General features: G+C 39.6%; 1 protein-coding gene across 1 annotated transcript in view; it reads left to right on the forward strand.

Annotated features, from left to right (window-relative positions):
* Positions 1–1,644: 1,644 nt before the first annotated feature.
* LOC103132328 (neuronal acetylcholine receptor subunit non-alpha-3-like) overlaps positions 1,645–13,337 on the forward strand; it is a 14,754-nt gene continuing 3,061 nt past the window's right edge. Inside the window, exons 1-5 of the mRNA XM_007544117.2 lie at positions 1,645–1,995; positions 8,101–8,249; positions 9,932–9,976; positions 11,493–11,602; positions 12,390–12,903. Of these exons, the coding sequence (XP_007544179.1) occupies positions 1,935–1,995; positions 8,101–8,249; positions 9,932–9,976; positions 11,493–11,602; positions 12,390–12,903 (879 nt within the window). The 5' untranslated portion in view covers positions 1,645–1,934. The remainder of the gene's footprint in view (positions 1,996–8,100; positions 8,250–9,931; positions 9,977–11,492; positions 11,603–12,389; positions 12,904–13,337) is intronic.

Raw genomic sequence — 13,337 nt, forward strand, 5'->3', positions numbered from 1 at the left:
CTTACATGTGAATGCCTTCATATTAAAGCAAACAACATGGAAGAAAATTGTGTCAGTACTTGGATCTTTCGATTTTGTTTTTATGTCATTGCTCTTGCTCGCCAATAGTTATGGTTTGTTGAGATGGGTTTTTTTGTTTGTTTGTTTGTTTATTTTTTCCTACTATTACTCTGTATTTATCTCATTACAAAGGAAGAAGTCAAACATTAAATGCTCATGCTACTCATAGCATCAACAGAGAAATAAGAGAGCAGCGTGTGGGGCACTGCAAGACGCGGCATGGCGTTGAGATGAAGTGCACGCATGCTACATTAGTCTCAACCTCTCTGGAGATTTATGGTGATGCATGCCTGCAAAGCGGTGCAATGGACTTCATTAAGGAAACCTACAGATCACTCCTTCCTGAAAGATAATGCCAGCCATTTATTTTAATGCTTCACAGCATCTGGAAACATTGTACATCTTGTAATGCAAGCCTTATAGATTAGTGGAGTCGTTCATTTACTCAAAGGGTCTGAGGCTCAGCAAGACCTATGCAGAATGTCGCTCATACAAAGTCATTCAAGAAATGTATTTTCTCAGCAACGTTGAAGAAACTGGAGGATCTGAAGCCAATAGCAGTCAACAAGTCTGGCATTTATAGAAGAGAAAGTTGTGGAAGGAAAGCCATTTGAAGTTCTCTCAAAGATATAAAAGGGGCACAGCAAACATATGGAAGGAAGTGCTTCTGTCCATAAGTAGAATGTAGAATGACTGAGCTAGCAACCTGTGGCAAGACTTGAAAGCAAATGTTCACAGTTCCTGGGTATCAATTAAGTTTTCAAGAGTATTAATACTTTTGCAAGGCACTTTAGTTTTACCATGACAACTTTTCATACATTTGTGAATCCCAACCAAAATAATTTACAAAACATAGATGGAAAACTCTTTTTAGGAGCAACAAGTGTAAGGTTTTTGAGTAGCATTGTGTTTTCTCACAGCTGTACTGTCATGTATCGATTTAGTTAACTGTACTGAAACGTCCTGTGTTGCGTAGTGGTGCACCGATTTATCGACTGGCTAATTTATCAGCGCCAATTTCCTTCATTTTGGGAGATCGGCGACTGGCCGATACTTTCATGTGAAGCAGATCTTTTCCCCTAATATGTATCTCAGCAAAGGTCTAACAATCAACCTCTGTCCTCTTCTGCTCACCTGTGGGAGAGATTTAAATGACTGACCGGCCCACCGGGTCATGTTTGCACATTTGCAGTCATCAGCCACTGTCACCAACTCTGTGACTTTCTTGCGATATTTTATCGGCAAAAATGGTATCAATAAAAACCTTGGAACTGGCAGGTCGAGCTTTTTAAAGCTCGGGGATCGGCGATCGGCCAGAAAACTGCAATTGGTGCAACCCTATAATGTTGTATGATGTTCCCACAATGGGTCCATCGTGATTTATCAAAAGAAACCAGGAAAAATAAAATAAAACGAAGGTTCATCGCGTCATAACTGATAAATCAGTTACTCAAAAACTTCACTTTCAAAGTGATCGCATTAAATTCAGCTCCAACTTGTTTCATTTCTTTCCACGTTGATGAAAGCAATCCACCCTTTGGATGTGGGGCAGATCAGATGTGTCCTCCCTCCACACCCTGTGACTGGTCTGTCCCGCCTCCAGCCCGTCGGCTCGATCGGCTCCGGAGCTCCAAGCTGCCTGGACTCACGCAGAAGAAGCTGCAGAGAAGCGCAGCGGGCAACGCAGAGCGGAAAGGAAAGGACGGACCAACACCACAGCAGGAAGGTGGGGCGCGCTGTGCAAAAAGCCTCCAACAAGCTGCCGTCCTTCATCATATATCATTTGAAGCGGGATTCACCTGGGGGGGGGGGTCCCACATGGCTGCTGAGGAGACGCAGAACATTCTGATCCATTGTTGAAGACGGGACAAAGCATGAAGTTTGCGGCTGCGGTGCTGTGGGTCTCTTTGGCTCTTGGAGAGGCTGCTGCGCAAGGTGAGAAATCTGGGGAGCGCGTCTTGATGTACACCGGCGATGGTGCGATATGACATTACAGCAGGGCACGGTGCCGAGGACGACTTGGAGTCGTTCTGTGCGACAACAGGCGCAAAACGTCACGTCAGCCTCGTTATTAAGTCTAATTGGAGAGTCTTTAGCACGTTCTGCCCACTGCGCACTATTTAAGAGCGGGGTTTACTACTTGGCGAGTCGTTTTATAATTTCCAGAGGAAATTATACTTCATAATCGAGCGGGACAAACTGCTGGGGTCAGTGAACAGGAGCGCATTCATCATTTATTAAAGAGTGAGTGCGCAGCGCCCCCCTTGGGACGCGTGGCACATGATGAGCTGCGAGGAGAACAGTACGGAAACAATAAAGTATGTAATAATAAGCGCAGGAACTACGGAGGGAAATGAAATCCCTCATACAATAAAGAGATTCATCTCTCAAAAGCTTTGTTGTGGAAGGTAAAGGTCTGGTTTAGGAAGGTAGGCTTGCTTGTGTGATAAACTAAACTGAATAAATTTTATATTAAAAAAAAATGTCATGTAGAAAACTGCAAATAGGGATATGTCTTTGAGAAGATATTAATGTACATTTTCTTTTATTACCATAGATATAAACTTTCTTAATAATTTAGGTATGTTTGTTCTGTTCTGTTTGCCCTGGTGTTGACTTTTTTTTTTCTGCATTAGCCTAAGAGCGTCTAGCTACAGACAGATGTGGAGAATCTCGATCAGATGTGGCCTCTATACGTCTGTTCAAGAAGATCAAATCTCATTGGCTAATTTAGATTTGACTGAAATTAATCTGCCTCTAGCACATGCCAGCTTTTGTCATGTTTCCTTCTGTCTGTGCTCTTTGTACACTTTTGCCTCATCAGGGATCAAAGGTCGACACAATCTAAATATTCAGTTCTTATTGCAAAAGGATGCTTACTGTTTTATTTATATCTGGAAAAAAACATGATTGAACCACCTTGTTTTATGTGCACTGAAGATAACAACAAAGATCTTAGAAAAAAAAACAGTACACCCTACGACTAATAGTTAGTGTTGCTGCGTAACTTCAGTGAGATGCGTCCTGTTGCTAGTTTCCAGCCTCTCACATCAGTCAGATAAAACGTAGTCTTTGTCTATAATGTCCAGACTTTTGATTCTCAACGGGTTCAGTCCTGCTTTCAGGAATCGTCCAGCCTGGGCATATTGGCTGTTGAAAAGTTGAAAAGTTCTTAACCTTAAGGCTGTTTTCTACAGCATGGAATGATGAATTTTAGAGTCTTTAGAGAGTTTATTAAATCCTGCAATTTGTCCTGCAGTCATCTTTCTAAAGGCACCAGAAAGCTGCACAATCTCTACTCTGATTTAAGCTGTCAGCAAGTTAAATGTCTATTTGGGATTTAAACAGGGCAGTCGTCGTCAAAATGCTTAATTATGGTATAATCAATTGCATCTTATACCGGTGTTTGATTTTAGCCATGTTGGGCTAAAGTCAGGTGTTTCTTCAGCTTTTATGGTCTATTTATTTTAGATTTTTCTTATCAGTGCTTTTCTTAAACTGATATTAAATATCCATATGCCTGTGATATAAAAACAGGCTTTCACAGATGTCATAATTTCTCCTATATTGTTTTTTATTCACTATATATATTTTAGATATAAGAAAATGTACTCCATTTGAAATATGCATTTAAAGTACAACATATTTTCATACTTAATTTGGGGATTTTCTGTATTTTGGGGGGGGGAAAAAAACTATCTTCAAATATAGTTAGATGTAAACTGGGGACTGTTGACACAGCGGTAACGTCAAGTTCCAGTTGCATCAAGCCTGATCAATTATTTTTATTTTTTAATTTTTAATTTTTTGGACTGTTTACAGATTTATGAATAAAACCGTAAAGATTCAAAAGCAAAAAATTTATTGATTTTAGGCGAAGTCATTGCAAAATGGAGACTCATTCACTGGGGTATTTGTTGCTTTTTATTTTTTTAAGCCCCTTAAATTGTGATAAATAAACTATGTGGACATAAAAGGAAGCCTAAAATGTATGCATGCATTTTTGTTTTAAATCTTTGTGCAAATCCAGCAATAGCGTGTCATGCCAGTTGTCTCACACCGACCCACGCCTGGTGGTCAGTCACTCTGTGTGCAAAAAGGACTAAAACACAAAGCTGAACTATTTTTATGCCTCCTGACGTATACAATGAAAGCTGTTCTCTCTTACCCCTCTCGGTGGCGCTTCCCGTTGTGTTTCCACTTGTAACAGATGTGGCAGTGTTAAGGTGATCATGCTACTGTGTCCCCACATGGGGTGTTTCAGATTGAGAAGCAGGCAGGGTGCAATTGTGCATGCTGGGCCTCTCCTGCATCTGTCATTCAGCAACGAAGCCTCGTCCCTCACAGACGCTGCCAAATCTCTGTTATACTCCAGCTGAGGGCTTTTATGCAGGAAGTGGATACAGACAGTCACGCTTTAATGCATCATAATTTTCCACCAGAGATTCAGCCTCCATCACAGTGCACATTGTGATCAATACCCTCCTCTATATCTCAGCCGTGCACAGGCACCGCATTCGCTGCTATCTGCCTCGATCTAATGGAAAGAGCTGGCTCTCATGGAGGAATGCAGACCTGGGACTAATGGGGCTACTGCGTTTTTGTTTACGAGGGTCCTGAAACAAAGCTGCTTCCTGTGTTTTTTGTATAGAAAGAAAACTGTGCGAAAACCCAATTTCAGCTCTTTGCGAACTCTGCGTGAATCTGATGCAACTGAAAGAAACGCAGCCTGTGTTTTCACTTTGCATGCTCCACACACTGAACAGGAAGCAATGTGATTTTTGAAAACGGACAATAAAGGATCCACGAATGTTTTACTTTTACTTGAGGATTATTTTTTGTTTTGTTCACGTAAAGAATAATTGGCAGAGATCCAGTTAAAACAATGGAGTGTACTTAGGTTGTTTTTTGTTTTGTTTAGCACATTTATGTTTCTCTGTCATCTAATAGGTAATTACATTCATCTGAATAATTTTTTTGAACTTGGCAAACATTAGGTTGTTTACTTCTGATATCAAAACAAAAATTAGTCATTTAAATTATCTTCATTGAGACACTTGCTGATTTTAATGTCTTGCTAAATCTGTGGGGAAATGTACAGGAACACATAATGATCTCTGGGACTTACAATACAATATGCAAAAGTTCAATGCTAATCAAAAGTTTACATAAACTCACCACTGGCATAAACTTACATTTTGCGTCTACTGTCTTTGCATCATTGTATTTAAAAAATAATAATAATTGACCAAGTTTCAGTTGCCACAGCGTCACCATCAGATGAGGGGAAATTGGATAAAATGACTGATGAGATAAGAAGTAAAAAGTAATTTCAGTTTTTTTTTGTTTTTTTTTTAAATGAGTTAATTAATTATTCACACCTATGTCACATTTATGTCAAATAGAAATATTTGATACATTAATATAATTTTACACACAATCACACAGTCTGTTCTAGGGTAAGCTTCTTTTTTTTAAATGACTGTACTTGGGATTCTGTTTCATTTTTATGCTGTCAGGATTTCAGAAACTCCACAATAAATTCTCAGTCGTTCGTCTAGATCTACTTTTTAATGTATGGATGTATGAAAACCTCTGACTGGAACTATTTGCACATTTTTCTTTCTCTTTGTTATGAAGTCCTGAAGCCCAAAGTTTGCTCCCATGTATGTTATTGTGGACAATATAGACTGAACCCACCAACAAATCTGCCCATTCATGCCTTATTCAACACTGGGTGTATTTAAAAGAAAAAATCCCCATTTGGAGAATTAATTCATTTACCACTTTAAAATAATTGAAATAATTTTTTTTTAAAGATAACTTCTGAGCAGCTGTTGAAAAGCTTCCTTTTCTCTCATTCACTTTGCATAATGTTCAAAACAACAAACATCTGCATGCAGCTGATTGTCTTAGGTAAAAAAAAGCTTGAAAGTTTGGTAATCATGTTAATGAGTTTAATGATCTGATGTATTGCTGATTATATTTCTAATTAACCTACCGCTGCTTTGAGTGCCGTTTGTCTGCTCGTTTGTCTGCGGCGCTTCACGTTCCGCTTTGTCAAAAGACGTCTTTAAAATTTGTCAAGTTTGATATCGTCAGAGTTTTAGTCTGAATGTGTGATGGACTGCGTCGTAAAGAAACCTGGGGGAGGGGATTCAATATGTCATTGACACCTTTATCTGCTATAAGATATATGGAAAGCAGGCCTGAATCACTGAATCCCTCGGTTCGACAGATTGATGGAGGCATTCAGGTTTTATGCCTCCCGTCTGAGATTAGGCTTCAGAGCTCAGTGGTTTGCCCAAAGACACCTTGGTCCCAGCACCTGAGCCCCCTAATGTTTTTTTTTTTTTCTGCTGAAGGATTTGGCTCATAAAGTGAAAAAAAAAAGTGTGTCGTGTTCAAATGCAACTATAGAAGAATTACTATCAGTTTTGCCGTCTGTTCTCCTTCCTCTTGCCCCAGTTAATGTTTCTTTCAGCTTCTCTCCTTCCCCGTCTTCCTGTTTCTCTCCGATGCTGGAGGGAATTGCTCTGGGTCAGTCTGCCTCACCCCTCCCCTCCCCTCCTCCCTTATCAGCTCTCACCACTCCTCTGATGCATTGCCCTTATTTGAAAGGCTGTTGAATTAAAGTTCCCCTCTCCTTTCCATTGGCCTCTGTTGCAACGCTGCACCACAGGCCGTGCCAAACATCACTTCCTTATGTGGACAAAGGCCCCGAGCTTCCAGCTCATAAAGCCGCCGCGTTAGCATTGGAGGCTCGTCTTGTGTGTGGCTCATGTTCAAATGCCAGATACTGCTCCGAGCGACCGGCGAATGCCACTGCCATTTTCATCTGAACTCTGCGTAATAAGAATTTTTTATTATTTTTTTTGTTTCATTATTAAACTATCTGCCAGGCCTCGCCTGTGTAAGTAAAAACATAAAACACTTTATGAATTATTCATTTAAAAAAAAAAAAGAAAACATTAAGTGAAAAACTGCAGATAAATGGTGCCCTCAGTTTCCATTTGATACCTACATATTTTACCTACTTCCAGCTGATTGGTGAAGTCGCCCGAGGCAGAATTACAGAATGCTTCATTATATTTATGCAGGGTGCTCCCTGTTAGTGCCCACCTCTGGGATCTGAACTCTCGCAGCTGTTTGCAAATGAATGGTGGCCAGTGAAGCAAGAGCGCTGCGGCTTCCGTGCTCGTCTTCCCAGCAGTGCGCGGGTGTCACTTTTTACTCTGACAGTCATGTCTTGTGGCTGACTGCACCGAACGCTCTGAGCTCTTTTTATCTCCCCTGGCGACGGATCTGTCTGAGGTGATTGTGTCAGCGTGATCATTTTGCCGCTCTCGGGAACTTGGACACATCCGTTTGGCCATGAACAGCCATGAGTCTGATGTTGATTGTTGATGTGTGTGTAGGTGTGCCCGTGCGCGCGCGTGTGTGTGTGCGTGTGTGTGTCTATGTGTTGCCAGGCTCATTCTAAGGACATGACCTCATATCCTCCCACTTACTTGTGAAGGCAAATAAAGAGTTGGATATGTTAATTAATGTTTGCTGCTCTTCCATCACTCATGTTGTTTCGCAAAAGTTCAGTTTGGCCTTTTCCTGACGATGGGGATCTTCTGCTACATGTTTTGCTGCGTCACCTCCGTGGCTTGTGGCAAAATGCACACAAAGCCTTCTTTCAGATGCGGCCTGATGCCAACCACTATTCTATGAAGGCCAAATTTGTGGAGTGAACAACTGGTAGTTTTGCTGTCAACAGGTTTGATCTCCTCCATATTAACACCGAGCCTCTTGGCTGCTTCCCTGGAAACTTCTGTTTCACTTTCTCCCAAACTTGTCTGGTGTATTTATTCATTGGTCTACATGATGCTGGTTGTTTTTAAATCATACTCTGTTTTTAGCAGTCAATACCAAAATTGTTTTGAAATGCAAAAAATAAAAAATAAAAAACTCCCAGCTCCCTTTGAGATAATTTAAATCAAGAAATATGTAATAAGTTAAGCATTATTGTATTTCTTGCTTTCCTTTTTGCAGCCCAGGAGGACTTGTCACTGGCTGTGATGGAAGACTCCCTGCTGAGAAATCTCTTCAGAGGTTATCAGAAGTGGGTGCGGCCCGTCGGTCATGCCAATGACACCATCACTGTTCGCTTTGGACTGAAGATCTCGCAGCTGGTTGATGTGGTGAGGACTTGGCATTTAAAGTCAATTCCAGGTTTTATTCACATCGGACAGTGCGAGGCATTTAACTTTTATGAAGATATATTGTCCTGTCCAAGCAATATACATTTTATGTGAACCTTTGCTCCAACAATCAGTATTTCTAGGCTACTTTGAACAGACTTTTTTTTTTTTTTAAATAAAGACTTCTAATGATGTCTGTGATCTCAGTTTGCGATCAGCTGCTGAGTGACACTAGGAGACCCTCAGGAAGGTTAATTGAACTCTGGAGACGCTCTGTTCCTATGCGACGTTGCAGCAACGTTAACTTAGTGGTAGATTCAGCAGATGAAAATATTTCTGACACTCCTACCTTAATAATAATTTTTTAAAAAAGCACCAAAATTCAATGAACATCCGGACAAGTCAGGTCCAACTTGAAAACAGGACTTAAAAGCTTCTGAAGTTAAATGTTAAAGCATCAAGAATCTTCTTTAGCAGTCTGTTGAAGTCAAATCATTATTTCACAGCAACTGGTAGCAAAAGAAAACATCACCACGAGTGTCCTAAACTTTTAATATCACACTGTTAATATTTTCCTTGTTAAATTTATCAGTGTTGTATTTAACTCCAAATCTGCGGTTGGTTCTTGTCTTTCTTTTATCTTTGAACAAATGAAACAACTTACTGACGAATATGAATGAAAAACAACTGGGCCACGTACTGGACAGTTTCAATTTTATTTTATGCCATGAACCTTTCTCAGATCCAAATTTGAACTCCTTTCCCATTTATTTTTGCAGAACATAGTTACATTATAACTTTGGTAGATTTTAGAGGAAGAACACAACGTTTACACTTGCTATGTAAAATCACTCAGGCTGTGGATAAATTTAGAAACTATGCGAACCCAACCCTAAAATGCTGTATGTTGTATTCGCACTAAAAATTGTCCTTGTCAGAGCAATTTAGGTAAGTTAAATTCATTCAGTCAGCTTTATTTCACTTCAAAATGTGTCTTGGAGCAGATTGGAGGGGAGAAAAAAATGTAAACCGACCACAATCAAATCCAAGTTCAATTTAATCTGTTTTTCATCTTGATTTATTGCCACTTCAATTCAAGTTTAATCAAATTCAAAGGCGACCTCGAACGGAAAGTGTCTCGGGAATGCCAGCCCTCAGTCTTAACAAGCTGCAGGGCGGGAGACTAACAGAGAGAGACAAACAGAATCTAAAGCACAGAGCCAGACATACTGGCTTTCAGAAACGCAATAAAAAAAAGAGAAAAACACAAATTCAATCTGTTGCATTGATATTAAAAGAAAGTAAGAGTACATTTAAGACAGCAGGGTAAGGACAAGTCAGCAGAGCGACACTGAGGTTGCATCGCTAAAGAGGCAACTGATGACCTTCTCACACCGGGTGTTTCAGTTGTTTCTTAAGATTATGAACATTTTTTTGTCTGAAGGCATGTCAAGTGCGTTGTGATCTTCGAGACAGACAGATCGCTCAGTAGATATTTACTCTACTTTCTGAGGTTAAAGCAAAACAAGAACATAAATTAGTCTCTTGTAGGCTTATTAGCTCCTTCAATAAACTTCACTTTATTCCAGCTTCCAGTTTGCTCCTCATTAGCCTCTCTTATCGCTTTCAGCTTTATTAATCTCCTCTAACTGGGCTCCTTTTTTCTTTTTTTTTTCTTGCAGGACGAAAAGAACCAGCTGATGACTACAAATGTGTGGCTCTGGCAGGTGATGATAAGAACTTGATTGACTCTTTTTCAATAATATGATTCACAAAAATGATTCTAAAAGTTAGGTCTTTAAATCCATTTATGTGGGGTGTTGTTTTTTTTAGCTTTACTGAATATTTCGATTATGATAATAGTGCAAGAAGTTACTGATCCTAGAGTGAATCATAAGCAAGGGGATTCACCTGTACAATGCCTGCTGGAGTTTTTAGTTCACATTACCAGGACGTAAATGACCAATCATCACAGAGGAAAGTGTTACTTGCTAAGCAACATTTCACAGCAGATCTGTAGCTTACTACCAAGCACCGATTCAGTGAGTTTGATCATTGCTACATAGAGCCAAAGTCATGTTTACCACATGGGCTAGAAGCTAATCTGGAACACCTTCTGGATTAGGATGCAGCTAAATGAATAGAGAATAGAGAATATCAAAGGATATTTTGGGCTTCACCCAATGTGAGATTGACAGCAAAAACACACCTTGATCTTTCTAATCTCAACACAAGCAGTGAGCACCAACTCCCCACTGACTGTCTTTGTCGCTAAGAAAATAATATTCAGCCATTCTCCTTTTAAACTCACAAGAAAAAAAAAAAAAGGGGGGTCACAACTATTTGTGGTATAAACACAAGTCTGAATTTAGTTTCTGGTTTGAAGCAGTCGAATCAAAAGGCATGTTGCTTACTTCTGCTCGAAAGGAAACAAAACTGTCTTGTTAACATCATTTAGATGACCTCAGACACATGAATGCTCAGGAGTGGTACATGGAGCATTTCAAGGGTACATCAGGCGTAAAGCTTAACAAAAATATCTTCAGTCTTCATTTACAATTAATGTAATGTATGATCACAAGTATAGTGAACAGTATAGTCTTTTTTTATTCTCCAGCCTGTTATTTTTTCCCCTTTAAATAGAAACTCCCTGGCACAAATGATCCAAGTCACATAACGTAAACACACGTATCTTCAGTCATTTGTGAATATTTATATATTCTCACTTAGAGGTAAAAAAAAAATACATACAGTATATATTAGAGCTTAGTTTCACATCCATACAATTGCTAATACAACTCAGCTAACACTTTAATTAAAATCATGTTCTCCTTGTAAACATATTTTGTATTTATTGCTTCATATTTCAACAGAAATCAGATGCCCAATTCGGGAGGGTTTTTAAATGTCACCTGAGTGACAGCTTTCATCCACATAGTGGAGAATTTATGACAATTTGACAAATAATTATTTTTAACCACAGACTACAAATGGACTTGAGCATTTGTCAGTTTTATGTTTTTGCCCCAAGCTAAGACAGCAGATTTTCATCCTTTTTTTTTCATGCAATTGCTCTTGCCAGTCAAAATATAATTAGATTTTTATTGTGTTTTTTTTTTTTGTTTTTTTTGTTTTTTTTTTAATTGCTGGAATGAAAATCCAAAAACTCAATTTAAATTTGTCCTCCATCGACTCCTCTGACTGAATGTGACGTATTGATAATTGTGTTGCGCATTTCAACAGGAGTGGACTGACGTGAAGCTGAAGTGGAACCCGGAGGACTATGGGGGCATTACGTCGATCAGAGTCCCTTCAGAGACTATATGGCTACCCGACATTGTTCTCTATGAAAAGTAAGTTCTACTGGATTCTGCACAATTGCAAGATTAAAGCATTTGATTTGATTTGATCCTTCTGGGCATGGGCTGATGGGAAGGTATATCCAGATTTTTAAAGTGTTTATTTATTCAATTGTGCTTTTTATGTGGCTTACGGTCTTTTTAATGGGATGCCAGAGGAATTGGCTCAAGTTTACTTTGGCTGTGTGGAGCAGAGAGGCACAGAGAGAGATGCATAATGTTGCCCCCTGCTTTTTTTCCTCCTCCCCATTGCTGCACACTGCCTGTCAGCTTGCTGACCAAAGGAGAGTACTACACTTTTCGTTTACTTTAAAGAAAGAAAAGTTTGACTGTTTAGAAAGATTTCTGGAACATAAAAGGGCATCACCAATCACTTTTATTAAAGAAACTCTGTTTTGAAACCATGAGTAAGCCAGCTAAGAGCGTCATGTTTGCAGACCCCATTCACTGAAGTAAATAGCACATCTAATTAAACTATTACGTTTCACAGATGTTTTTTTTTTCTCCCAATTCTCAATAGCTTTGGTCCAGCTTTCAAAATAAAAATATTTACATATCATGCTTGCAATATGCGTGATATGTATGAATATTTTTCAGTGCTATTTGGAGCAAAGTGCTGAGGTCATATTGCATATGTTTGTTTTACATTTTTGTCTCAGCGCAAAATGATATTGTGAATCCGTAGGATTTTATCTCTCGGTTAGCAGACAGAAGCTCGTTTAGACCTATGCATAATCATTGCAATTGAAAACAATCATGTCTATTTTTCATATCCTCCAAGTGCTGACGGTCGTTTTGAAGGTTCGTTGATGACTAAAGCCATAGTGCGCTGGGATGGCACCATAACATGGACTCCCCCTGCCAGTTACAAATCCGCCTGCACCATGGATGTCACCTTCTTCCCCTTTGACCGGCAGAACTGCTCCATGAAGTTCGGCTCGTGGACCTATGATGGGCACATGGTGGACCTGGTCCTGGTGGACCACCATGTCGATCGCAAAGACTTCTTTGACAATGGTGAATGGGAGATCCTCAACGCCACGGGAATGAAAGGAAGCAGGAGGGATGGAGTGTACTGGTACCCATTTATCACCTACTCCTTCATCCTCAAGAGGCTGCCCCTGTTCTACACGCTCTTCCTCATCATCCCGTGCCTCGGCCTGTCCTTCCTGACCGTGCTGGTCTTCTACTTGCCATCAGACGAGGGAGAAAAGCTGTCCCTTTCCACGTCAGTGCTGGTGTCGCTCACCGTATTCCTTTTGGTCATAGAAGAAATCATCCCTTCATCTTCAAAGGTTTGTACAGGAAACTATTCTCTCTCATTTTCTACAGTTTGAAATTTAGCGTGCCGTTTCGGTTGCTCAGTCCTGCTGCTTGTCCAAAAACACTGAACGCCCTTATTAAGTAAACAGATCATAGCAAAGGACAACTTCCCTCCTCCAACAGTCCTAAAAAAGGACAAAAAGGACAACAACTGGCATTATTGTGTTTTTAAAGCTGCAGTATTTTTTTCCTGAACACTTGAAAAGAAGAGATGAGATAGAAATGTTAAGTTGGTATGTTTTCATTAAATAAAACATTTGTCGTGTCTTTTGAAAGTTGCTGTTTAAATGGGATAATTAGGGTTTTTTTTTACATTATAAATTATAAAACTGTGTGATCATACATTCAGTCAACAAAATAATGTTTCAAACTTGCTAAAGAAAACAAGATCTTTAAATAAATAAAT

This window comes from Poecilia formosa, unplaced genomic scaffold (genome assembly GCF_000485575.1).
Source record: "Poecilia formosa unplaced genomic scaffold, Poecilia_formosa-5.1.2 Scaffold11, whole genome shotgun sequence".
Classification (NCBI taxonomy): domain Eukaryota; kingdom Metazoa; phylum Chordata; class Actinopteri; order Cyprinodontiformes; family Poeciliidae; genus Poecilia; species Poecilia formosa.